Below are 25,989 nucleotides of genomic sequence, written 5' to 3' on the forward strand. Positions count from 1 at the left end.
TTGTCACCAATTCAATTCTTTGCTGACTTAATGGACAACACACCCTTTTACGACAGGTCATCTCACTTGCTTGAGGTATTTATTTTCCCACATGTAATGCCATAATTTCAAGGAGACTAGTTTAGAAACAAGGATGTCTGTGTAAACATAGAAGATAAGTTCTCTTTGCGGGTTTATTATGTTCTGGATTGGGATGTTATTGTGAGAAATTAGTTGGGAAAGCCCAAAAGAGAATTTACAGTCAAATCCATGGAAAATATTAATCTATTTGAGTAAAGGAGTTTAGTAAACATCAATGGAAACATTTACCGAGCATTTCCTAAAGCGTGCTTAAATACATCTAGACTGCAGATAGAGGATGCCACTCATGCCTTTTATAGTAACAGAGTAGGAGACACTAACTTGGATTTTAAAAAGGCATAAAAAAGGGCATTGCATATGCTATTTTGCATGACTGAAAACACAGAACACTCACAAACAATGTCTCAAGTTCAATAATCATTGTTTTTTCTGCTGATGTGAGCCTTCATTTGATAACATGATCTTAAAGGAATGACTTAGAAGGACTCCTTGCAGTCCTTATGTCATTAACTTTTCAAGAACCAGATGCAAATCATATTTCAACCTCTTTAAAAATCTGTAGTAGTTTGGTGCTTCTAGACAACTCATTCAGTGCCCAAAGGCACATCTATGTAATGGCAGACCTGATAAATGCCTGCTCACCCACAGGCTTAGTTCCCTAAATCCTATGCATTTTATTTTGCCCAAGAGGGATAATTCTCAATTGCCTAAACTTAAGTATTCAAATGACACTCAGCATTCTGCAATCCTATCAAGGAAAGAAGTCCCTCTTGCTGTACAGTCCCACTGTTTAATGAAAATCCATCAAAAAATACGGGAATTCTTTAAGTCATTTGTCCCTAAAGCCTTGAATGACTGTGCCTTGTGTCCAGCCTTGCTGTTCTGAGTGGGCAGATGATGGTAATTAGTTTGTTAAAAACCTGAATCTCTTTATAATCCATGAGAAGAGATGGAGTAAATGTCAGCAGAGACTGCTGCAGTGCAAAGAACACTTGTACTACCCTGAGAACTAGCAAAATGAATACAAGAATCACATTGACTGCTAAGTGCCTGCAGTCCAATTCTTCCTTTCAAATACTTCCATTCTTCAAAATGTCCCATTCAGTTGCTTTGAAGCACTCAATAAATCTGATCTATCGCAATTAAATACTGTCAGGATGACTTGAAACCTACGACTCCTACACATTTCTCAGAGACGATGAAAATAACAACCTAGCCTGTGGTTTCTTCCCTTAAAGATCCTCTCCTTCCCCATTCAGAGATCCAGGCGTCCTCATTTTGCTAGAATCCAGACAAAGGTGCATTTTACAAGTATGCCCTGAGCTGGAGAAGTGTTTATAAACCAACCTATATTATGCATGCATCCCCCGCTGGAGTATTTGTAATATGACCTCTGCATACCTGGCAAGAGCTGGGATATCAGTTTGAAACCCAAAACATCTCTCTCCCTCCCCCTTCCCTCTGCCTTACAGTGATCAATGAAGGCATCCGCAGTCGAAGCAGTTGCAGGATCACATTTTCACACCTGCCCTGAGCCGGGATTTTCGTTTGCAGCACAATGCCCCTGCCCCCTCCCTTCTCTTATGACAGACCGAGCCACCCCGCAGGGCGCTACGGCCCGGGACAGCCCCGTGCCCACTCACCCGCGCCGCGCAGCGCCCCAGCCCGCAGCCCCATGGCTCTGCCGGCTCTGCCGGCTCTGCCAGCGCTGCCCTTCCGCGCCCACTTCCCCTTTCCGCAGAAAGGGAGACCCAACCTCTCCCCGCGCCAGGGGCGCCTCTTCTTTTGGGGGGGGGGGGGGGAATTAAAATTGGACCCGCATTTTAAAAAAAGTGAGCGGCAGCTTCTGGAATGTGCCTGAGAAGACAGACAGCCGAGGCGGCCGCTGGGGAGGGAGGTTTTTATTCCTGCCTCCCCCCCCCTCCCCGCGCTGTGGCCGGCCCGGTCCCAGCCGCAGACCCCCCTGCCACGGTGCGGCCCCGCCGCCGCCCGCCCAGGCACCGCCTCCGCGGCGGAGCGCTCGCCCGCCGGCCCGCGCCCGTGCGCGCCGCCGCGCCGAGCCCCCGCTGTGCCCGGCGCTGCCGCCCGCCGGCCCGCGGCACCCCGCAGCACAGGCTCCTTCCTGCTCGGGGAGATGGCGAAATAGTCGGAATTGGGGGAGGAGGGGGGAAATCCAACGAGCGATGGTACCTCCTTACAGCTAAGGTGGTGGTAGGTGGCTGCAGCAAGCGGCTCGGAGCTTGACCTCGATTTGTTTTTGGGACTGCAGGCAGGAGTGGCAAATCCGATGAGCTGAAAAAAATAAAAAGCAGGAGGATTTGGGGGTAAGTAAGAGATTGCCCCGAAACTGACGCTGCATCACTGGTTTTTGGTGGTGTTTTTTTTTTTCTTTGGGTGTGTGTGGGGGGGAATCTATGCAGAAGTATTGTGGATTGGGGAATGCGATTAGATACGCGTTGCAGCGCAAGTACTTGGCTAACTCTTGGCTGTAGCCTCTTTTGCCCTTTCCTACCACCAAACCCGCCAGAAGTTTGGGTTTCTTTTTCTTTTCCTTCTTGTTCAAATAAGTTTTAAAATATCGGCATTCTTAGCGAAGCCGGCCGGCGATGCACGCAAACCCCTTCCAGACTCTCGACTTCTGCAATTCAGATTTGGGGGGGGCGACGACGACGACAAACCAGCGCCAATGTCACCCAGTCCCTCCTTCGCGGGGCATTTTCGTGCCGCCGAGCCTGGGGGGCGGCGGGGCGCGGGGCCGGTGGCGGGGGGCGGCGGCGGGGACATCCCGGCCGGGGAAGGGCAGCTCCGTGCGCGGGGCAAGAACGACCCCTGCAGTCGCCTGGCGGAAAGCCGCCGCGGCTCGTCGGGGATTGCAGAAACCCCGGCAGGGCTGGAGGGAGCCGGCTGCTACGTGCTCCGCGCCGTGGAGGTGCGGTAGCATGCGGGGCGGGGAGGCGGGGGGGAGAACGCGTTGCAGCGGGTATTAATCTCTTTCCGCTCATTTTGTAGCAGCAGGAGAGGAAACCCCCTTCCTCCGCCGCCTGCCGCCCCCCCGGCATGCTGGCACTGCCCCGCTGAGACCTGCAGAGTTTGGGGTTAACTTGCACCTGGCGCCCTGGAATAGAGACTCTCCGGACCGCACCGGTTGGGGTTTGTTGTCTATGTCTTGTTGGGAAATCTGGTGGATTTTTTTCTCACTCGTGGAGGAAGAGCTCGGTGCTGGCAGTTGGCTTCGTGGTCTTTTTTGGAGGGTGAAGGAAGGGAAGGGATCTCGCTTGAGCCGTGCAGAGAGAGAGCTCGGACATGTGTTGTCAGCACATCTGGGGAATACAGTCTGCAAGTCCGAAAGGAAATTTACTGGGATCGTTCAAACTGCGATATTGATCTTTGTTATTTTTTTTCGCCGAGGGATGCACTTGGCATGAGAATCGGAGGATGGAAATTGTTTGGGAGGTGCTTTTTCTTCTGCAAGCGAATTTCATCGTCTGCATTTCAGGTACGCAGATAGCACAGAAAGGGCGGGGGTGGGAGGGAGAAATACCGTGCAGGGTTCCCAGGCTTCCCCTTAGCAAGGGGCAAGAGGTACAGTTAAACCCAAATCAAAATAGTATCTGAAAAATACATGAATGATGTCTTATGAGTGGGTTGTGACAGAAATCAACAACCATCAATCTCCCCCCCCCCAGTTCCAGTATCTGTGTAGTAATTGTGATACACTGGTTGCAATAAATAACCACAGTGTACTGATTAAGCAGATGCTTATAACTTCTGATGTACCCGATTGTGATAATTATTTGCAACATTGCAGTAATCCCAGAATTTCATGCTCCTGAAGTTCTTAAACTCAGCTGATCTGCAGACCTTAAAAGGTTTGCGTTTCATTGATGGAGTTGTCATGTTCTGGTGACACAGTTCAGGATCTGCAAAGGGAGGAATGACAGTCAAGAACGTGCCTCTGCTTTTAAATGGAGCTTTAGTGTGGCCGTGCTCTGAAAATGAATCTAAAAAAAAATAGCCCTATCCAAAGACCTCCTTGCTGGCTGGGATTCCAGCTTTAGCCTTCTCATTTTAGGCTTGCAAAGCTCTCTCTCCCTTCCAGTATGTAGAAGTCGGGTAATTTCAGTTGTCACCAGAGCTTGTCCAATTAATGAATAGGCACGGTCGGGTGTCTAGCGTAAAGGATTGGAACAATTTATTCTTGGGGAAAACACTCCCTTCTACTGCAGAAGTCCTGGCTGCCTTGTTAATTTGTCATGTCAGTCATGCTGGAATAATTACGTTGCAGGAGGCAGGAGTGGGGAGGTGGCCAGTTTTCTAGTTTGGGACACTTCAGGGAGCCCCATGGGGATCCAGGCTGCCTGTGTCTCCTGCTGTTCCACTTCTCTGCAGGCTGCTTCTGCCCTCAAGTCATTGCATAAGTCCGGAAATGGGAACACAACACCACAGGCAAGGCACTGCAGGGGGGAGGTGGGGGGTCCTGGTGGACATCTCAGTGTCCAGCCCGGAGGTGTGTAGGGAGAGGGGCCTCCAGAGCTCCCTTGGGACCACGCAGAGATTGGCCTGGGCCAGCTCCTAGCCCCCAGCCAGCCGGCAGCCCCTGCAGCATCTCACCCTGGCCGTGCCTGCCCCCACTGCGCTTTCTGCAGCACCTCATGACTGATGCATGCTTACAGACCTTGGACTGGTGACACCTATACTAACATTTGGGGTGGCAGCATCTATTTTAATTTGTATTGCCTGCACCTGCCCCAAAACTTTTTTATTCTTGAGCAAATAGTATTGCTATCGGCCCACGACGTACGTCAGCCCTTCTTTTATCCCTACAGACTAGTACCATCTGCTACCAGGCACCCGGGTGACACTGGCAGCACCCCAGGCTGACCTTCCACTTGTGCCCATTGGTACCATCAGAATAATTCACTCTCTCACTCTTTAGAACAGCAAAACCTGCTGCCTCTTGTCATTTAAATCTCACACTTATCTATTTAGCTCAGCGTGATATGCCACCTGTCCAGTTCTCAAATTAGGCTCCTTTTAAAAGTACCACAGCGAGAATGGAAAAATGAAGCTCATCGCTTTCTTGGCCATTCTGACAGTAATATCCTGAGACAGAAAGAAGCTGTCCCATTCTGTGCAGGTCCTTATGCCACACATTTAGCTGCCAGTGTTTCCTAATCTCCCCCCACCCCGGTCCTTTCCTCATCTTCAGATACGGGAACCCAGGCTTCTGAAACTGATAGTGTGATCAGTCCCGCAGGGGCTCTCTTCGCTCTCCATCTCCCTCTAGCACTAAGAACAGACTGATATCCATCTCTGTTTTCTTTTTCTCTTTTTGGGGGGAATAAAGTGAAAAAGTGAATGGTGGAATGCTTTTGCTGCATGGTTAAAGCTGTGGTTTCAAATAATTAATTTTAACCACATAGAGGATGTGTGCATGCATGTAGCTTTTTTTTCTTTTTTTTTTTTTCTTCCTAGGGTTTTTTATTTTTTTCAGGAATCCTTAGTATTTGACATCTTGGTAAAAAGGATTAAGATCTGTAGATATCTGACTGGCACTAATGCTTTGTATCTTTCCTCTGTCATCCTTTTTACACTAGATTTTGTAGCATATTATCTAGCTGGGATGTCTGGATAACAGTGTAAGTAAGAGAAGGCGTAATGAAGCCTTCTCTTTGTAGGTTTGCCTCAACACTGGATTCCAGAAACGGTGTATTTTTAGCACTTCAGCACCGGTCATTCATTCAACATGTTACTTAAAAAAAAAAACCCACTAGTTGAGCACACTGCTGCAAATCACAGGGATGTGAATTAAGGAATGTGGTATTATTTTTTTTTTTTCTTTCTTACTAAGGCATTTGTTTCAGCAATGAAGGTACAAGACTGGTCCTCCGTGCATAGATCTTTTCTGAACATTAGCAAACGCTTCATTCACTGTCTATTTAAACCTGTGATGGCCCTCCTACTGATTCCAGTGGTTATTTGGATTAGGGCCTATTAAGGCTGCGGTTCAAAGGGATGATGTCAGTCACTGAATTGAATGGACTATTAAGTTAGTTTATTAAACATAGGTTCAATGTTATGTCACATTGTCTTTTGCTATGTACTTACCTGCTGCTTAAATGTAAATTATGCTGAATGTAGCACTTATGCTGTGTTTCTTAATTAAATAATGAAGTTATACAGTTGGCTTTTTGGTGTCTCATGCATGAATTTTTGTGAGACAGTATATATAAAGTAATTCCATGTATTAAAAAGAGGCATATATCTTTTCAAAATATTTTATACCTAGCATTTTTTTTATCAGTTAGTTACCTGTGTGTATGATAGATTGCTTGGTTTGGAAGAAATGATACTGAGATTTAGTAATTTTTATTTTTTTTTTAATTACTGGCCCTTGTGTTTGGGAAAGAATTTATCTGTGAACTTCGTAAACTGAATATTTTTGTTTTCTTGGCATACTGAATTAAGGCTTTTGCTACTTGAAATGGCTTGTTTGAAGGGAGAATCTAGTTTCTTTGTGCTGATGCAAATGAGAAATAAGAACAGATTGAAGGACCACGAAAACAATTTCTGTTCTTTAGAAAGAAATGAAAGCCCTCTCTTTCTTTCTAAGTCATGATGCGTATTTATTCCTTTGAGTTGTAGTCTCTGAGGAAAAATAGTCATGATTTGTATTATGAGTTTTGAGGTTTTGTTCCTTTTAATGATACTACAGCATAGAAGGAACACAGGGTAGTGGAAGTGAAGATGTCCTGTAGATAGAATCCTGAAATAAGACCTCTCTGGTTGTTGTTTCTTTGAAGATGCAGATAATCATGGCACGGGGATTATACTGTTTATGTAGAAAGAGGATAAGAGTTGTTGTTATGATGTCAAAATTTCCTTACTGAGTAAGAATACCGCCAAAGATTAATTAGCATCGGTGTTCTCAGGTGGGATGTTGATCCCATAATGGCTGCCACCTTTGCTTGCATAGTCATCTGTATAAACCGTGAGCAATTTTTTTCTGATTCTAGTTATTAACAATCAATTTCAATAAAAAAATCAGGATGCTGTTTTCAAACCCTCACAGGATACTTCATTTAAATAAGGAAATGCTACTGTTGTGGGCACTGATTAAGAAGGTTTCTATGAACGTTTTCTGTTAATCCATCAACAAAATGATTTATAGAACCTGCATGTTTAACATCTTCGTGGCTTCCTATGAATTGATGTATTGCCTCTTATTGTTTTGGCTTGCGGGAACTAATATGGATGAAATTCATGCAAGTCCTGCAGCTCTCTTATTATTTGGAAGTATTTTCATCCTTTTCCATCGTCTTCAAGTCATATAGGGGCAGATCCCTTTTATGCTGTAACTTCTTTGGTCTGTTTGGCAGCATACAGGGGTCATAAATCATGTATCATGAACAACTAAGATGGTATAAAAAAATCCTGTGTATCAAGGAATTCCACTGTGTATTGAGCGTCTGATGTAGCGTCTCCAGGCATCGAGGGCTAGAGGTGTATTTGGAGCACTGCTGCACTTCCATTTTCTGTCTTGCTGGTTCTGCAGTCTCTGAGCTCTTATCACTTGACACAACACAGAGTTAGTTGTTCTGTAGGAACTCTATGCCAGGGCTTGAATTATCTGTTTAATGGTGGTCTGTGAGGTCTGATAACTCTTCTTCTCTTAGCATTGTACAACCTGAGGTAATTCAAGCTAAAGTAGTCTTGTAGAAGAGAAGAGTGTCAAGGCTCTAATGCCCATTAGTAAGTAACAGTGAATGGTTCATTGTTATGTTTGAACAAAAATGTTGAAAACAAGTTAATTGTTCTCAAATAGTGTCAAAGAAATAGTTTTTTCTGGCACTTTTGTTAAGCAAGAAATGTAATATCCTAGGGGAAGGAATTATTCATAGCACAGAGATACATATGTATATACATATATATGAAAGTAATCTCTAGGCATATAGGAAGGTATAACATTGCAGCCTGCTGCATCTGGTAACGAAGAGCTTTTGGCATCCAATCCATTATAGTATTCTTTTCTGCTTTGTCCCATCTCCACAGCTTCATGTGTGTGGGCAAACCTTCATGCCTGCATTGAGTTTGTTGATGTTACTGAAAATCCACGTGGATTCAATCCTCCTGCTCACATTCAAACACAGGATGGAGGCCATATGTTGGATCCAAAGACTCTCAGTTCCTTAGCGCTTGAATGCTTTCTCACTTCAGAGATGTTGCTGCCTTTTCAAAAGGTGTGAAGATGTTTCTGCTTTAAAATTCCATGGAAATAGCCTTGTAGTCGCCTATAAATGTCTGCTTTACTTTTTTTTGTGTGTCCTGTATTTTTCATCATTCTATTTTTATTGTTGGTTTTACAGCTAGAGCGTGACCAGATAGGCGCTAAAGTGCCAAAATAACACACATATTTTTAGCTTATGTAAAGGTAGTAGAAGGGAACATTTATGAATAGTTTTGCACATATTATGCTGAACTATTTTCCATCCAGTAAACTGATGGAAAGAAACTGGTAATCGCTGCTATTCTTTTCCAAATGTCAGCAATGAAGATACCCAGTTTTCAAAGGGACCTCTTCGCCTTGTTGTGTTGCCTCATTGTTAGAGGCAATTGAGCCAGACACCAAGCCTCCAAGACCAAATTATTAAAAACAGGAATAAAACCCCAACTCAAATGACCACTCTTAATTTAAGGGTATTCTTTAAGTCTTTAAGATACAACTGATGTTATAGAGAAATTTTGCCCTTGATATTCTTGAAAAGGTTTCAGTTTCTAAGTCTACAATAGCTAGGTTTTAAATTCAGCAAGGATTGAAATGGCTTTCCATCTGCATTATGAATATTCTTTGTATAGGAATGAACAAGGAAATCCCTGCTTACCCTAAAAGGCTGTTTGGCATATTTGTTGCTGTTGGTCAAAGTATCGCTTTCTTTCTTGGTTGAAAGGTTGTAATTTAGCTGAGGAGAGAGCTGCTGTTTTCATCGTTACTGATTGTTTGTGGCTAAACTTAACATGGCAAAGACTGAAGTGGATGATTGGCCCATCTGGGCTGTTAATAGAAGGCTATATAAAACTGTTTTGTCATTATCTCATTACCAGCTCAAGCAGCAGACAAAACTAGATGACAGTTAGTTATGGACAACACTGACATACTGTGATAAGTGTTATTTTGTTCCTATCTTGTTTTTATCCTAACTATACGTCATGTTGTAAGGAATAGAAAATAGGAACCAAACTTTAAATGACTTTTTTAGAGGCAACGCTCTACAGTGTGACTGCATTTCCATTTGTAATACAATCAGAAAGTGCAAAAGTGCCTGTCCATACAGTGGAGACTATTAATTAGAGTTGTGATAGATAAGTCGAGACATTCATTAATGGTAAATAAATAGGAAATAAATTTTTAAGAAGGATAATAATATGACATTTAGGAGAATTTGCAGCCCAGCGTGTTTACAGTTGAATTCAAAGTAGGTGAATATTTTATTGCTGGTTTAACCATTGATGGTTAAAAAACTGTCAAGGGTCTTTTAATGAAATTTCTTGAAGATGAAATATCAAGTTATTATTGTTATAAAAATAGAGGAGTGAAACATTTTAGACATATATTCTGTGTAGTACAGTAGCCTTTCTGGTGGTGTACACAAGTACTGGGTGCCTCATAGGCACATGGGTGGCCAAAAGTATAAACTTCCTATTTGTCAATATGTAAAACATTTTCATGCAGTGTGTAGCAGTTGGCAGTTGAGGTAAGAAGGCATAAGGAAACCTATATTTACATCCATCTTAAAAGACCTTGGAACTCTGAAAATATTATAAATGGCTTTAGTGTTAATGAGATTTGGGCCTTAAAAATTGCAAAAACTTAAAGCTTGATAATGAAAAAAGCTTTAGATGGCAGGTCTCTATGCTCCTGTGGAGTGCCAGGTACAGGCTATCCAGTATTACAGCCCTGAAATATTTAATTTTCTTTTATTCAACTTGGTAAACAGAAGGTGATCACTGCCCACATACATAGCATACTGAAAGCAATGGTCAGCACTGAAGAAAATAAATGCTGTCATTGTTTGATGTATTTTTCCATATGAAAACACTTCTGATTTAAATTCATGGATCTGTAACATTTGTATTTCTGTAGTAAAATTAGTATTAAACTTAAATGCCCCACAGTTTTATCTTTTGTAATATTATTGCCAGAAAAATATCACAGCAGCTGTAATTCACAAATAACTAATTAGAATGTACTTTTTAATACTGAAGATACTAAGATACTAAGGTACTAAAATAAGTATAGAGGTAAGGTAATATCCATAATGTTCTTTCTTCCTCCCTTTATCATCAGTGCTTAACTTGATCAAGATCATGATACTGTATGTTTGTCATCTGGCTTTTAAGTATGGAACAGATAGAGTTGTGTACTGACTGGTCCAAAGTGGCTTCTAAGCACGTCCAGGGAAGAGGAAGCTTAGCAACGTTATCCTTTTTTTTTCCTCTCTAAATGTGTTGACATCTCTAGCTTTTGGAAGTAGTGTTTGAGTAGATGTATTTAGAGGGAAACATGGCTTTTGAAAAATCATCTTCTTGTCAGTTTTGTGGGTTGTTTCCAATTTAAGTTTTTCCCTACCATTAACTACTATAGTGCCCTGTTCTGCTTCAAGAATAGTCATCAGAATGGTGTCTTACTGTTCTGCCATGGGTAGAAGGATTAGCACAGCAGGACTCCTACAGAATTTGCCTTATTAATGCTAAAAGAAAAAGATGAGCAATAGAGAAAGGTCTTTTGGTATGTGTGACTATGGAAGACTGCACTGTTTGAAGCAATGTTTGAATGACCGTGTCCTCCATCAAACCCTGCCTATTGATTGCTGTACGTCCGGTAGGATGATGGTTGGGTAACCGAAGGAGCGGGTCAGGAAGGGTTGCTACTGCCACAGCTTAATTTTGTTTGGCAAGGTGACATACTTGGGCCACTAGAAAGGGCATTAATTTGTGTTTGCCATCATGGCAGAGAAAGGAAACTTTCTCTCTTTAGGAAAAAGGTAGTGCTGAAGATTTGTGCTTTCTGGCAGACAAGGATAACAATACTTTAGTAATATCCCCTGAAATTTTATGGAGTATGAGCTATTTGTTCATACATAGGTGGAAAGCTGTACCATTTGCAGCTGAATTGTGTTATTTCCCATGTGGGAAGCTGCAGTTATGGAAGGGAAGGGCTGCTGCTGAAAAGAAACAGTGTTTGATTGACCCTATGCTGGTCCTAATCCTCCTGCTTGGGAGTGTGTGAACAGCTATTGACAGGAGATTTCTGTGAATGGGATTGTGCGGTCTGGATTTTCTGAGAATGAAAGGTGTGAATGAGAAGAACTGTGTTATATTTCAGTCAAAAAGAAAAAAAAAAGCTGAATTTCAGTGGCAGAGCTTGGAACAGTTTCCAGTGAACATATAGTGTCGGCCCCACTTGCACAGATGGAGAAACTGAGGTAAAATGTCATGTGAAATGTCACCTAGCAGCAATTTAAGTAATTATAGTTCATTTTCACTCTCATTTCTGCCTTGCAGCACTCTTACACCTTGTTTCTGGTCGGAGTATGACACTGAATCACCTCACTGAAATGAGGGAGCACGAGGCCTCCATGGTGCCAGGGTCAGGAGGGAAGGCAGTGACAGGCCCTGGGATGAGCCCATAGGCTCCGCAGCCTTGTCCCCCACCCCCAGGGTCTGGCTGCTTTGTCCTTGTCAGCTCTGACCCTGCACAGCCAAGTAGCCTTGGGTCAGGCTGTGGAGAGAACTGTGAGAAGCCATGTCTGGTGCCTCAGCAGCTCTGAGCTGCCTTTAACCTCAGCCCCTCGCCAGCCCTCAGCCTTGTGCCCTGCTGTTCCTCGCCTCACCTCGCTGACTGGACTAGCCAGCTTGACCGCAGACCTACCTCCTCGCCGGGGACGTGTTTCCTCACCACAGACATGCCTGGCTATGGCAGAAGAGTGGCTGACCTGCGTGGCTCTCCCTGCACCTTCTCTTGTCGTGGGACTGAGAGGCTGTGCCCCACAGCAAGGTGACTGCCCTTGGGGCACTGCCTGCCCTTGCAAACTCCTAGAAACATCTTCCTGAAAATGGTTTCTATGAGCTTTATGCTAACATTGCCTTCAATTCCTGACTGGAGGGGAGGCGGCTGCAGCTGGGCACACTCGATCAACTCAGTGAAGGATGAAACGTGGCAGTCTGGCCCCAAGAAACATAATCCAACCATTTTTAAACCTCTAGAACATGAAGCCCAGCTGAGCAGTGAGTTTGTGGCCATTTCTTCTCCCTTGCCTCTTGACTTTGTGCAGTTTGCTTCAGCTAGATCTGTCCTCAGTGTTTAAACTTGTGTGGCTTCCCCGGGAGTGAAGGGTCACAAAATGGCGCCTGGTGTGTCCCCTCAGAGGCTTGATCCCTCCTTCTCTCTGCCTGTGTATCACAAGGTATTTTTTCTCTTCATAGTAATAGCAGTGAAGTTACCGTGAGGTATAAATATGATATACTTAAGAATTACATCAATTAGAGTTTAATTTAAATTGGTTTCAAGGAGTTTGTGTGATATTAAGGTAAAAATCAGACCCACACAAAGTTCTTCAATTAACGTATGTTATTTAAATTCTGCTTAAATTACTAACATGCATTCACTTGGCCTCTTTGTTTTTATTGTGACTCTGAGTAGCAAATACGTTCCTCAAAGTGCAGCATCCACTCGGTGCGGATGTAGGTGACAACAGAAAGTTAAGGGCACCAGACGTTTTGTCCCTAAATTTTCTCTTTGAAATTTGCTCCTTCAGCAGACCAATAGGTTCCTTTACATACTGATGTGGTTGTTGGATGTGCTGTGTACACATATGAGAATTTATTTTAGGGGGTGAAATCCTCACCCCAGGGAATTTTGCCCACAATGTTTGTAACTCTGAGCTTTTATTTTCTAGTGTGTTCACCTGGCCTCACCATTTGCGTGGTTTTTTTGTTCACATTTGTATTTATAAGCGGTATGTTATTGTTATAGTATGTTTTTGTGCCTGCTGGTAAACAAAGTAATCTACAAGGGCTCCACAGTCTCCTCTCGTTTGCCCAGATGATCCTGAGGGTACTATGTGGCAGTTAGTAATTGCAAGTGGGATTTAAAGTTATCTGCAGATGCATAATTTTTATCTTCAGTAGCCCCCCTGGCACTCTCTCCAAGTTGTTAACAATTCATCTTTGCCAGTCTGTAATTGTGCCTTTGCTCTAGAGTCACAGGTATTTAGCTCACTGTGGAATAGGATGCAAAATAGAGTAATAAATAATATGATTTATTTTTATTAGGTAGCATAAGTATGTTTTCATACTTGCAAGCTAAAAACTTAGTCATCCTCTTTAGATTTTATTGTGATACATTAATACACAGATTCAGCCAAATGCAAAACTTAAAAGACATGCTTAAATGTTTTGCTGTATCTGACTCTTAATATGTAATTGTATAAAACAACTTAGATTAAGGATGTGCTTAAGTGCTTTGCTGAAGCAAGGAGTAGCAGTGGTGTAATGCATGAATAATACAAAGTCTTTGGAAAGGCCCAGCTAAAATAAGCAGAAATTTTCATAATCTCGGATTAAATTATACAGTTGTGTAGAAAATAGTTTTTTATCCAGGTAAAAGCATATCAGTTCTTTGTGTGGTAAAGCGAAGATATGGATTTTTCTGGTATGACTAACATGGCAAGAGAAACTGTACAATCAGAATTAAATTGATCAGGATTGTAATGTGTTAATTCTCACGTCACGGATGCCCTGAATGAAACAGACACCGTTTTTCACAATAGTAAACAGAATTCCCCTGGACTACGGTAAACAAACCCAAAAAACTAAAAAGTGAAATAACAAGAGTTGAGTGCTTTTCATATGTGAATTTCTGTTCCACTTTTTTACCAGCACAAATTTTAAGTTTGTTTTGATGAGACCTCAAGTCCTGCTATAAAGAGGACATCCTGTGTACAGACCTGGGCTGTGGGGCTGCGTGGTATGGCTGGCGGAGGGACAGTGGCACAGCCGTGTTGTGTGATGAGGGAAGACCCACTCTACCAGGTGGTGCCAACAGTGGTGCTTGGGAAACCTCCTGCCAGTTTTCTGCAAGCAGCTGGCCCAGTCCAGATTGCATAAGCAGAGTTTAGTCATACCGATATAGGAAACTTCTTGTGGGAGATATGTAAAAATACTTGAGGTTTTGTCTGTCCCTCTCTCTGGGACCAAAACAAGCCAAACGTCCTCTCTACTGCTGAGAGAAGGTGATAGCATATTCAGTATGTATCACTAGAAAAATTCCTCACATTTTAAATTAGGTAAGGCTTCATACATGGTATTATGAATAAATGTCTACTGTGGGCAAGAAAGTTTATGTAAGTATTGCTCTATTTATGAAAATGTTGGACAAAGCTCTACAATACATTTGTATCACATTTATGTATTTGGGCTTTATCTACCAAAGGGCACAGAGCCTGCAAACTTTCTCCTTTCTCTCCTTCAGCCGTTGTACTGCTTTGGCTCTACTTGATGCTTCACAAACAGCAGCAAGTAACTCTTGTAACTCATGCTTTTAATTCTCCCAGGGTAGACCTCCTGTGTCTACTGTGTTTTTATGTTTTTAAATACTTATTTACTTTGCAGTAATAAAAGAGCATATCTAGCAAGGTAGTCAGCATCTTCCTTTTGATGCTCCTGAAAAAGAACCTGTGACTCAGATTTCAGACCACAGCAAATAACAGTTGAATTTAAACTCTTTTTGGAAGGTCTCCCTTTCAATGACTTCTTTACTGATATCCTGATAACTGTTGTGGAAGACCAGATGAAGAAGTGTGTCTTGATCACAGTATCATCACATTACTGGACACCTAAGAATTTGATTCTAGTCACTGAATACTCCCGAACTTAAAATCTTTGAAAGAGAGCATTCTTACATATAAAACCAGAGTGTATGACAATACTGTTGCATTATTTTTAAAACTCTTAAGTGTTTTGGATATAACTTCCACTGATATTATATAAACTGTACAGAAATAATCTCCTGGCATTTGCTTGGAATGACAGTCATCAATTCCTACACGTTTATTTAGAATCTTGTGTAGAAACAAAAAAACCTGTTTGATTTATACAAGTTTGTTTTGGATATTTTGCCAGGGAAAAAAAGGAAGCTTTGCTAATAGAGGCTGAAGTAAAGTGTAAAATAAAATCTCCAAATCAGCTCTTAGTTCACAGAGGTAGCGTGCACTGGAATTACTCTGCCAAAAATGTTGGCATTGAGTTTCGTTAAGTGTTAAGCAGAGGCCTCTTGGTAAATAGTCCCATTAGAAACATACTGTGACCTCTGCTGCTGGGATTCAGGTATGTGAGAGAACTGTGCTTAGGAGCTTTACTAGTCATGTGGTCAGAATGATTTTCAATCACTTTGGTCATTGCTGGATTAAAATTGAGGCTGCAGAGATTAATGGTCTGTTGTTACTAATCCACTAAACCCCTGTTCCTAGATCTTTTAAATTGACTGAACCTATAGATTGTAATGTTACTGAGAGATATGGATTTGTAATGGTTTTAACTATCTTTCTTGATGTTTGGTGTTAGCAGTATCCTATTATTTATTGTTCTTTGAGACGGTGATCTTGTCTGTTCTTGAATGGAAGTGAACTTTATGCTTTTTTATTTATACTATTCTATAGCACAGTAAAAGTATGTATCATTTTAAATTAATGTGGATGAAGAAAGCTTTACTATGTTTAGATATGAGCTGGCATTAGGAGAAACTCAAATAAGAACAACAGAAACTAAATCTTATTTTTACTTCATTGTAACAAATGGTGGCTGCTGTCCCTAACTGTCAAAATAGCCACTATCTCCTTCAGTCTGTCTGCCATTAACAGTGGTGCTTGTCCCCTTAAGTGGGTTTTACTGACATTTGAAGACGTAGCCAAGTGCGAAATGGCTGTTCAAGCTTTTGGGAAATGATGTTTTCTAAACTAGAGCAGTATTTGGAGTATGAGGGCTCAGGGCTATTCCCAGGGATCTAGAACAGTTAGACATAATTTCTGTACTTAATTTCAGTAGTTATTTTCTGTGCAGGTGTAAGTAGTTTTCCCCAGGTGAAAAACAATGTACAAAAAAAAAAAGAGAGAAGAAATGAGGAAACAGTTCATCCATCTAGCAAGACATGAGGAAGCTTTGGGCAGAACAGTGTAGTGATTTGGGTTTCAGCAGGGATCTGTAAACAAGATGCATGAAGAGAGTTTTAACAGTACGGGAGAGACAGGAGTTAGGGGAAAGGAAATAGCATATGGAAGAAATCAGACTCTGAATATGACTGGGAGAGTTCTGGGGGCATTTAATCTGAGTGGATAGCTTTACATTCGGCAAGGAGAGGGATGGAGCCCCTCACATATGTATTTTGGGCACTATTTACCACATCTGTGCTTAAGATTGCAAATTGGAACCTAGCTTTCAGGTGTTAGTAATTTTGTGAAATACTCCATTCTAAAAGTGTAATTAAAAAAGGAAGAGTTTGATTTTTAGTTCCAGAAGAATGAAAATATATTATTTTAAAAATTATTTTCTTTGATGAAAGAAGTTGAGTACCTGGTGCCTGCCAGACTGGTGTGAACACATGCAATGTCTACATGACATACAGAAGAAGAAATTGGTTTTGATTGAGTAAATAAGGACAACAGTTTAGCTATAAAGAACTAGGTTTTGGTGCTTGTTTAAACTGCAATGTGACTACCTCTTTTGTAGGAAGCATTCTTAAATTATCATCTATTATGTCTTCCTCTGAATGTGTTTTTGATTCCTATCATTATATGCTGAAAACAAGCAGAAATTTTTTGCGTTTGTGTTCTCTACAGAAGATGCAGAAAAGTCATAGGAGAGTATACTTTTGCATTTTAACTGCACTTGCATTAATCTGCAAGGGGACTAATCTGTATTTGTAATTTGTATAAATTAATAACCCATTAAAATAATTGAAAAATAGCGCATTTCTGATTTAAAGGGTCAGTACGTCATAAATTTTTTTGACATACTAAATTACTACAAAGGTATTCTACATGTTTATACTAACATACAGCAAGGTAACGTGGCTTTAACTGTGCAATTGACTTTCAACTTTGTCAGGCAATTCTAGTGATTAAAATATTTCATGCAACCGTCTCTGTTTCTGAACCCTGGTGACTTGGCTTATTCTTTTGCATTCTGGTTATCTCAGTAATAGCGTGTCTTGATTAAGGACTGCAAAGGGCTTCTACATCTTCTCTTGTCACAAAGCTATGTAGGACAAAGTAAGTCAAAGATAACTCATCATGCAAGCTATGGACCTCCAGTTAGTTCTTTTCCTCCAGATTTAATATTGTGTTCAAATAAAACTGGAACTATGGAAGTAAACCCAAAGCATTTAAATGGATTTTTGGCAATTTCTCAAAGCTCTTTTGAGGAAGAAGAAAATATTAATGTAAGACTGAAATATATATAACTGGATGAAAAAGATGAAGTTATTGTCCTGCCACATATTAGGAAGTACAGTCCTTGTCATATAGGAAATCGGAGTTCACCATCTAAGTGAAAACAACAGTCAGGCTTTCTGAGGTAAATAGATCCGTAAGAATAGTTATTGTGAAACTGAGAGGAAAAAGTGACATCTTTCTTATTTAGGATCAAAATACCTGATACCAGCTAAACACGAGGCCTGTCCTCAGGTCATGTTCTATTGAAGGCTAATTTGAGAACTAGACACTAATTAAATTCGCAACATAAGGGAGTTAATGTTTGCAGCTTCGTAGACAGGCTTTGAAGCTTCAGCTGCATGTTGCAAGTGATTTAGACCTGGGTCTAAATTCTAGGTCCATGGTAGGGTGGAAGACAGTAGCGTGATCTTTGGCTAGCACTTAGGCCAACCACTGAGCAGCTCTTCCTGCCTAATCAGGTTCACATTGCAAACAGATGAAGGATTTGTTCAGTGAAGAGACACCAAGTAGTTTCTCTGTATCCCTGTAATGCATTTGTGACTGCCTACTGAATGGCTTCACAGGGTTAAGTTAAATTGCCAGAGCTAGTAGCTGAAAATGTATCGTGCTGTCAGACTTAGCTTTCTCTGTTTAGACACTTTAGGGACCAAGGACTTGACTGTCCGCTGTCTGGCATCCAAAGTAGTTATTTATAACCCCATTGAGTAAGTGGGAAATGCTACTCTATTAGAATGACAGCAGTTTTTACCCGCTTGGCTTGAGTGTAAACTAACAAGCAGACAGATCCTGTATTTACGTAAATCAGGGCAACTCAAAAGATCTGTTCTAGTTTCTTAGAGAAAGGAGCTAGCCCAGAGCTGGGGTACTGCAGGGCCTGGGGTGTGTCATTTTGGCGAGTTTGGCTTTATAATACAAGTAATATGCCCACTGGCTTTGTTAACCTGAATGTTTATTGAGTGGTTCTAATCCAGGTTTAAGACCGACTTAAATATTTTAACAGTTGCAAAATAAACATGTAGTCTGCTCATTTTTGGGGATTTATTTTTACAGCAATCATACACAGACAACCCTATTGTTGATGGTCCATTTTTTTAAAGCTTCTGCCATCTCTTGCACTCTTGGTATTGCTGTTTTTTTCTCAGTTGCTCTTAAAGGCAATATTAACAGATGGTATGCATTGCTCATTAAATCTGCATCTACACCTCTCCAAGGACTGCAAAAATGTTGGGAAACAGACCATGTTACTGCAGTAATCGCTTAGAAGCTTGGAACTTACTGTGCTATTCATGAGCAGTTTTCACTGTCAATGTGTTCTGAGTGCTATAGCAGGAGAGTTACAGATACGTTGGTGAAACACGTCTAATTTATCCAGGTCAAGGTATGTGCCACTTCCCGCACAGAATGGGTAAAATGTCTGTGTTTCTTTCATATTCTGTATTTGCACCTTGGTAGTGTCATAGTCAACAACTCTTCCCTTTTATATAAATGTCTTAATGCTGGACATTAAACCTATATATCCGTAACACTTAATTTCCCACCTCCATTTACATGTGTCATCTGTGGTACCTTTGCTTTTCCTTGAGATCATGTTCTCTATAAGGCTTAGCTCTTCTTTTTGTCCTGTCTGCAGTGATGACACTCTGTAAATAGACTAGGTATATAGATGTTACTTTTAAGCTTTCTCAACTTGAACGTATTTTTGTCTGAAGAGGCAATGCTTTGGTATGTGAGTCAAAAGGGCATTGCGCCAGTGTGGAATTCACTTTCCGCATGTTTGAGATTGGTGGTAAGAGATGCAGGAATCTAACAGATAAGAGTTCTCATTTCAGTTTCTTTATTACTCAGATTTGGAACTGATGGGATCTGACTAGCAATCCCAAACACATCGCTATAGCCATAAATAAGGTGCTCCCATCTTATGTCTCTTAAGCTTTTCTTTTCTTTAGTAAAGTGTTGGATCAGAAAGGTTAAGTTGTTGATTCCGTGGTTCGTGGAAGGTTAGGATTTAGTTCACATTTCTTTCATAGCTCACCTGTGTTAGGGATAAGGAAGCTAAAGAGTGGATAGTACATTAAGTGAAAATGAGATCTACCTCTACCATATTTCCAGAAAAAAACACTTCTACCCTTCGTGTTTGAGCTGGTCTAACTGGGCACAGTGAGGAGTGGAAATTCAGTAATCTCTCCTAGTATTTTGTCTTTGTGTTTATGATTTTCTGTTGGCTAGGGACATTTCATGTTCTAAAAGCAATGTCTAAATAAAAAGAGATTTTAAATAAATCAATTTCAATAAAGGTCTACAAAAAGCTGTATAGGTACTGGTAAGATGAAATTAACCTGGCTTGTATTAATTTACATTGTTTATTTGGAAGAGACTGAAGTGAACATAGTAAAACCAGTTTAAATTTATCCAATACAATTTCTGAGCATAGACAAGAAGATTGCCCATCTTACATGCACATTTTTTCCTTGTGATTTACAAGAAGCAAATGTTATACTCAGGGAGATTTGCAAAATGAAGGGGCCATCCAAAGTAGCATCAAGAAAATAAAATTTTTTAAGTTCCCAACGTTAGAAAATGAAAAGTAATACAATCAAGAGTGGGACAGAATGCTCTTTCATGTACAATTAATAGAAGTGTTGTCCCTAAGTATGAAAATATGTCATTGTTTTAATTATCAGCATGCCATTGATACTATATTTGTCAGTAGCACAGTAGCATTGGTCCAGAGCCATATAGGTACAAGGCAGTAAATTTATCAGTGCTCCATAATTTAGTGGTACAAGTGAGAACTGAAGCTGCTTCACTGAGTAACTGGAAGGCCTAAGCTGTGCATAATTCTCCTAGGAGTCTTGCTTCTGATCCTATTAAAACTGGTGAATGTTTTACCACTAACTTTCACTCTACCAAAACTGGACCACAGGGACAGCAAGTGATTTTTGCCTAAGGTATTTCAAAGCTTAGGGTCATTCACTTTTCTTTCCTGAGGGTATTTTTCTTCTCCTTTTCACCTCTGTCATCGCTTGCACCCATTCTCTAGTTCTGAGTTAGGAGAGCAAAAGGACAGGCGCAGGTGAGTAAGGTTGGTTGTGAGGGAGTTGTAAGGGTTTGAAGAAAAGAAGACAAAGGAATGGCTAAAAGAATGGGGATATAGACTAACAGGGCCATGGAAGACAGCACTGAGACTGGGTGTTTTGTAGTTCACTTCATCACAAACAAATGAGAAAGAGCATTGATGACAGTCCCCTTTACTAATTGCTTTTGGGTCTGGTCCTAAATGGATAGGAATCCGGTTGGTGGCTTCCATGGGAATGAGGTAATCTTTTTGTCTGAAGAATCACAGAGATAGGTATAGAGAGCTTGACTGTTCAGTCATCAAATCTTGATTATTTGTTTTAAAAACCTTAACTTATAGCACACAAGCTGTCAGAATCCTTAAAGACAAAATTGTTAATAACTTAAATGCTCCAAAGTTCTTCACTATGTAGCTGTTGACCTTTGAGGAGTCTCACTGCTTACTGAGATTATTTCATTAGTATTTGCACATTGACTTCCTGCCAAAAAGTCAATCTGCTTTTCCTTTGCATGGTTTTGTTATTTTGAAGGTCTTCAGCTGTGGAATAAAATCCAGTATGTAACAGAGAGCTGTCAGAGTTGGAAGTTCTCCAGTAAAAGCCTGCCCAGGTTAAACTCTGGTGATGCTGAAATATTACAAGTGTTTTATGTGGCCTCCTTTCCCTTGTGCCTTACCGAACATAGCTGTTCTGAAGAAGGGCAACAGTTAGTTTTAGTTCCCACTGACCCCAAGAGAATGTTTGACTTGTTATTTACAGGATGGAATTTATACATTGTTTGAACTTTGGACTTGGACTTCGCTTTCATTGTTTTATCAGCCTCAAAACATTTTTTAAAAAGATGTTTATGATGAGATTAGTGATCCCTCTCATAGAGTTGATTAGTTATGATGTAAATGACAATATGGATAGGTGCTCAGCATTTCTGCATTGTAGAAGACACTTGTACAAGCTATCTAAAATGACATGTAAATATCATAATGAAAAAAGCAAAAGGAAAGGCTGTATCAGGAAGGGCTGTCTTGAGAGCAGATTAACTACCAGTGGCCACCAGGAAAACGTCAATTTCTTTCTGATGCAGTATAAAAAAGGAGGAAGATGGATGTACACTATCTCTTTTTTTTTTCCTCCTCTTCCCCTAGTTTCCTCCCCCAAAGGAGAGGAAGGTCAAAATGTCACCTGAAAAAGCTGGATACAGCTAGCAACTTTATATGGGCAGTTAAAGATGTCTGAGCTATGAATGTTCTATTTATTGAGCCTACAGGGCTGAGATCAAATTTTTTATGATAGACAGAAATTGATGAGCCTGTCAAATACTTAGAGCCTGGAGGATGAAGGTATGTTTTATACCTTATCATTAGACTTTGAGTTCTATCCCTTGGTATATTGGCAAGGGCTGCATTTCACAAGGGATAGACTAAAGTAATTCTTATGTTCCAATCCAGTGGAGTAAACAAACAGCTATGTTCTGCAAATGTTGCAGATTCAGGATCAGTTTCAAGGAGAGCCCAATTAGAACCATATGAAGGCAGCCTGGCCTGTCTCGCTGGGATAGGGCACGCATGACCATAGGTATTCATCTAGTGCCTGCCAGGATGGACTCTCCTCCTAATTGGAGCTTCTGGATGCTACTCCAACCTAAATGATATTGTGCACAGTAAGTCAGCACAGCTCCACTGATCTTGCTAAATATACATCTGACTTGCACTGGCTGTAGGCTGTCTCTTTCTAGAGATGAGAGCTGTGCTCCTTACTTTGCCCTGCAGATAATAAGGGAACTTGAAGCAAGTGTGAGAAGGTATTATTATTATTCTCAGTTTTTCCCAGGTTAATACAGTGGAACCTTGGGCTCAGGAGATCCCTAAACCTCTAGCTGTAATGGCTGGAAGGTTTTAGATGAAGGATCTCTCTTTGCGCCCGACTTTTATATTCTTTTTCCCAATACTTTTGCTTCTGACTATTGCTGCAGATCAACGGTTCCTGAATTTGTTTGCCCCCGCATCCAGGGTATGGGATAATGTGGGACAGAGCAGCTCTGAGAATCCTTTGCCAGAGAAGGGAGGAGAACATGAAACATTTGGAACAAGAAGTGTCCACGGGTGGTAGAGGCTTAGAATTTAACTGCTGCTTCACAGTCTTCCCCCATTGCGATTACTTTCTTTCAGGACCTTTACTACAAAGCTGGGGCTCAGCTCAATAGCTCTGACCCCTCGTTCTGTCCTTGATGAGTGCAGTGCCTGCCCCTTTCCTCAAGTTTCTTTTTACTGCTGTAACTGCTGGTCCAGGTACTCATTTCCCCAGGCATATCCCCTCTCCTACTCCCAGAAGCTCTTCAGTAACCCACTCTGAAAGGAAGCGCTCGTATCTCATCTACCGGCGTCTTCCAGTGTTGTTTGATCAGTTCTGCTGTTGTTCTTTCATATAAATTACATTCACATTTATTATGGTTGCAAAATATTATGCACATTTTTACACAGATGTATACCACATCACACACATACATATATTTGCGTATATAAGTATGATAAGAATGGAGTCAGCATCTAAGAGAAACAGATTTCCTTGATAAGCTTGAAATAAGTTACAAAGCCTGCATCTTTTATCAAATGAAGAGGTTTGGGCTGGATTTTGATATCTGCTATAACTGGGACTGGCTGGCTGGGTGAGGACAGCTGTGCTAGTGCTGGGGTGGGAAGACAAGCAGACAGTTGGTGCGGAGGAGAGTGCACCCAAATGAGGTGCTGTAAAATGGGGGAGGCAAAGAGAGAAAGAGAGGAGAAAATTAGGTCGGACAGCCAGTTAGATATGGGAAGGAAAGACCTAACCTCATAATCACTTTGGTAGGTACAAGAATTACACCATTTGGTAGAAATATTTTTAGTTTTATTAAAAAATAAGAGCAGGGGAGAGGCAAGTGAGGACTTCATACACACTCACAATCTAAAGTTACCTTAACACTTCAGAAATACCAGAAGTATGATTGCCTGTGCAAGGGTTATGTGGGAAAAGACTAATTTAGCACATTCTCGTTTTATTGCAGAGGTTGTGGGACACAGTGAATAAAGGAGGGGATTGCAGGAAAAGGAAAAGACAGTCACACAGGAATTTAAGGCTTCTCTAGAGAATAGAATTTTATCGCTGTCTCTGCCAGAATTTGTGTTGCTTGGCAACACACTTTAATCAAACTTTTCAAGGGTGGTCACTAATTGTACATTGCTTGTTTTTCCTGTGGCCTGATGTGCAGAAGTGCTGAGCAGTTAGAGCTAAAACAGGTCAATGAGAGAAATGTTTGTATGTATCAAATGCTCTGCAAGCCTAAGTTCTGTAAAAATTGTATGCTGGGGCTGCAAATTGACTAATAAAAGGTAGAGAATATCTTCCTCTGACTCTGTCATTCATTTGCACATTTGTAGAAAAGGAACACCACCTCTTCAGGAACGCTCAGGAATCAAACATTTTGGGAGGTTGAATTGTGCGCTAAAAATCCACGACACTTTGCTTTGAAGTTCTAGGAAGACTGACTGAAGTGGCCTTCTATGGCACTGCGTGGTTGGCTTCAATTAATGAGCCTGTGCAGGGTTTTCTTCTGCACTGAGGGTCTAAGCAGCAGCCCTTTGTCTCCATCCCAAGTGTTAGGTTGAAAAAAAATACTCAAATAGTCATCTTAAGGAAAGCATAAAGCAAAACCAGTCCCCTCCTTTCTACTTCCAAGTGTTGGCCCCACCTGAATTTTGACTAACCTGTCTAACCTAAGAACCATTGGTTCTTACATAACTGTTAGGTGCAGGTCTGGGTTCAGATAATGTTCTGTTGAAGTCATTGTGCAATTTGACAGGACTGCAGTGGAGGAGAAAGATCAGACCCTTAAAAAGACAGCTTTTGCTTTCTGTACAGAAGGAAGCAATGCCCAGAGATACCATAGCTATGTAATGACAACAGTCCTTTTGTCTAAGTCTGTGGCTTAGACTGAAGTTTGGAAACCTTTTCCTTCCTGAAGTCCAGACAGGTCTTTTTGATATCTTTTTGAGGCGAAATAGCAAACATTAAAATTAATCTTATTTTTGTCGTGTTACTATAGGATAACGCTAATGTGACTGTGGGCCACATGTAATGAGGTAGCTGGCTTCATCCAGCCCCTAAAGTGCTTCTTAATCTGCGTATTGATGATAATAGACCATCTAGCTCTTCTAATGCATGGAAGACTATTAAAGAATTTCTATATTAGCCTTTTATAGAAGGATATAACAATGCGTAGGAGGTAAGTAAAACCATGTTTGAATCCATTAGGAGTGACTGTGGTCTTAATTCAAAGCCTAGAGAACAGTAATTTATTTAAACAGTACTTCCTATTTCTATAGTACCTTTTACTCAAATATCTCAAAATGTTTTCCACTAATTGTTATACAGAAATAAAGAGATGCTGCTGCTCTGTGTAGAACCCTCTTTGGGTAGGTAAAAGATGCTTGACTCACTGCTCACTGCCAAATCAGAATGGTTTGGGGGCTTTGCACTGCATTTCACAGAGATAATTGCCCAGACAGACTATGAAGCAATGAAGAAACTGCCCTGAGGTCTTGAGGCTTTCAGGTCCAAATATTGTATCGTTTTTAATGCAGATTTATGTGAGGCAGGGTGTCTTACAGATAGTTGATACTCAAACTTGAAATAGTATAAATGATGCCAGTTTTTTATTACATTGGTTAAACCTAATGCAAATGTCTGTGTTAGCACTTTAAGTGGATTCTGACCTCATTTATGTTGATTTATGGTTGAAATTGTATTCAAAGTTGTGACAATAACCCGAACACTACTGTACTAGTTCCTGTTGACTGACTTCACATGAACTGATGGAGCCTCTGGGTTTGCAGACAAGACTTTGTCATCTTTGGGAAACAGTGCCAGGGAAAAGGGTAGAGGGTGTTAGACAATGAATCAGCAGCTTTAATACAAAATTCTTGTTCAGGGTGATAGTTGTCCTAAGGAAATAGGCCAGTGTATGTCCCTCATGTCACCCAATACTGTCAACCCCATTTCACCACAGCAGTTGTGCATGATGCCACACTAAATTCAAGAACGTGGCTGAATGCAGATGGAAGGAAAGTGCTGCTATTGTTTAAGCAGGCATTTGGAGTTTAGGGTTTAATATTTTCCTTAGTTAGTCTGTCTTTAGCATTTCTTTGTCCTTTTTTTTCTTTAAACCTGGGATGAATGAAAAGTTCAGGGGAGAAAAGAAAGATTGGCACTTGAGATCAGAGGTGACATGATTTCAGAATTTTTGTACTTTTTGACACAGTTGAAATTTGCTAAGCTTCTCAAACACCTTGACA

At 41.1% G+C, this 25,989-nt stretch overlaps 1 protein-coding gene across 4 annotated transcripts in view; it reads left to right on the plus strand.

Annotated features, from left to right (window-relative positions):
• Positions 1–2,130: 2,130 nt before the first annotated feature.
• CA10 (carbonic anhydrase 10) overlaps positions 2,131–25,989 on the plus strand; it is a 202,079-nt gene continuing 178,220 nt past the window's right edge. The window contains exons 1-3 of one of the 4 annotated variants that reach the window (XM_063352306.1): positions 2,131–2,405; positions 3,091–3,231; positions 3,490–3,577. In XM_063352306.1, coding sequence (XP_063208376.1) covers positions 3,517–3,577 — 61 coding nt within the window. In that variant the 5' untranslated portion in view covers positions 2,131–2,405; positions 3,091–3,231; positions 3,490–3,516. Of the gene's footprint in view, positions 2,406–2,860; positions 3,011–3,090; positions 3,578–25,989 lie in introns of those variants that run through there. The other 3 variants (XM_063352303.1, XM_063352305.1, XM_063352304.1) reach the window with 3 other exon arrangements.

Source organism: Chroicocephalus ridibundus, chromosome 14 (genome assembly GCF_963924245.1).
Source record: "Chroicocephalus ridibundus chromosome 14, bChrRid1.1, whole genome shotgun sequence".
In the NCBI taxonomy this organism is placed as follows: Eukaryota; Metazoa; Chordata; class Aves; order Charadriiformes; family Laridae; genus Chroicocephalus; species Chroicocephalus ridibundus.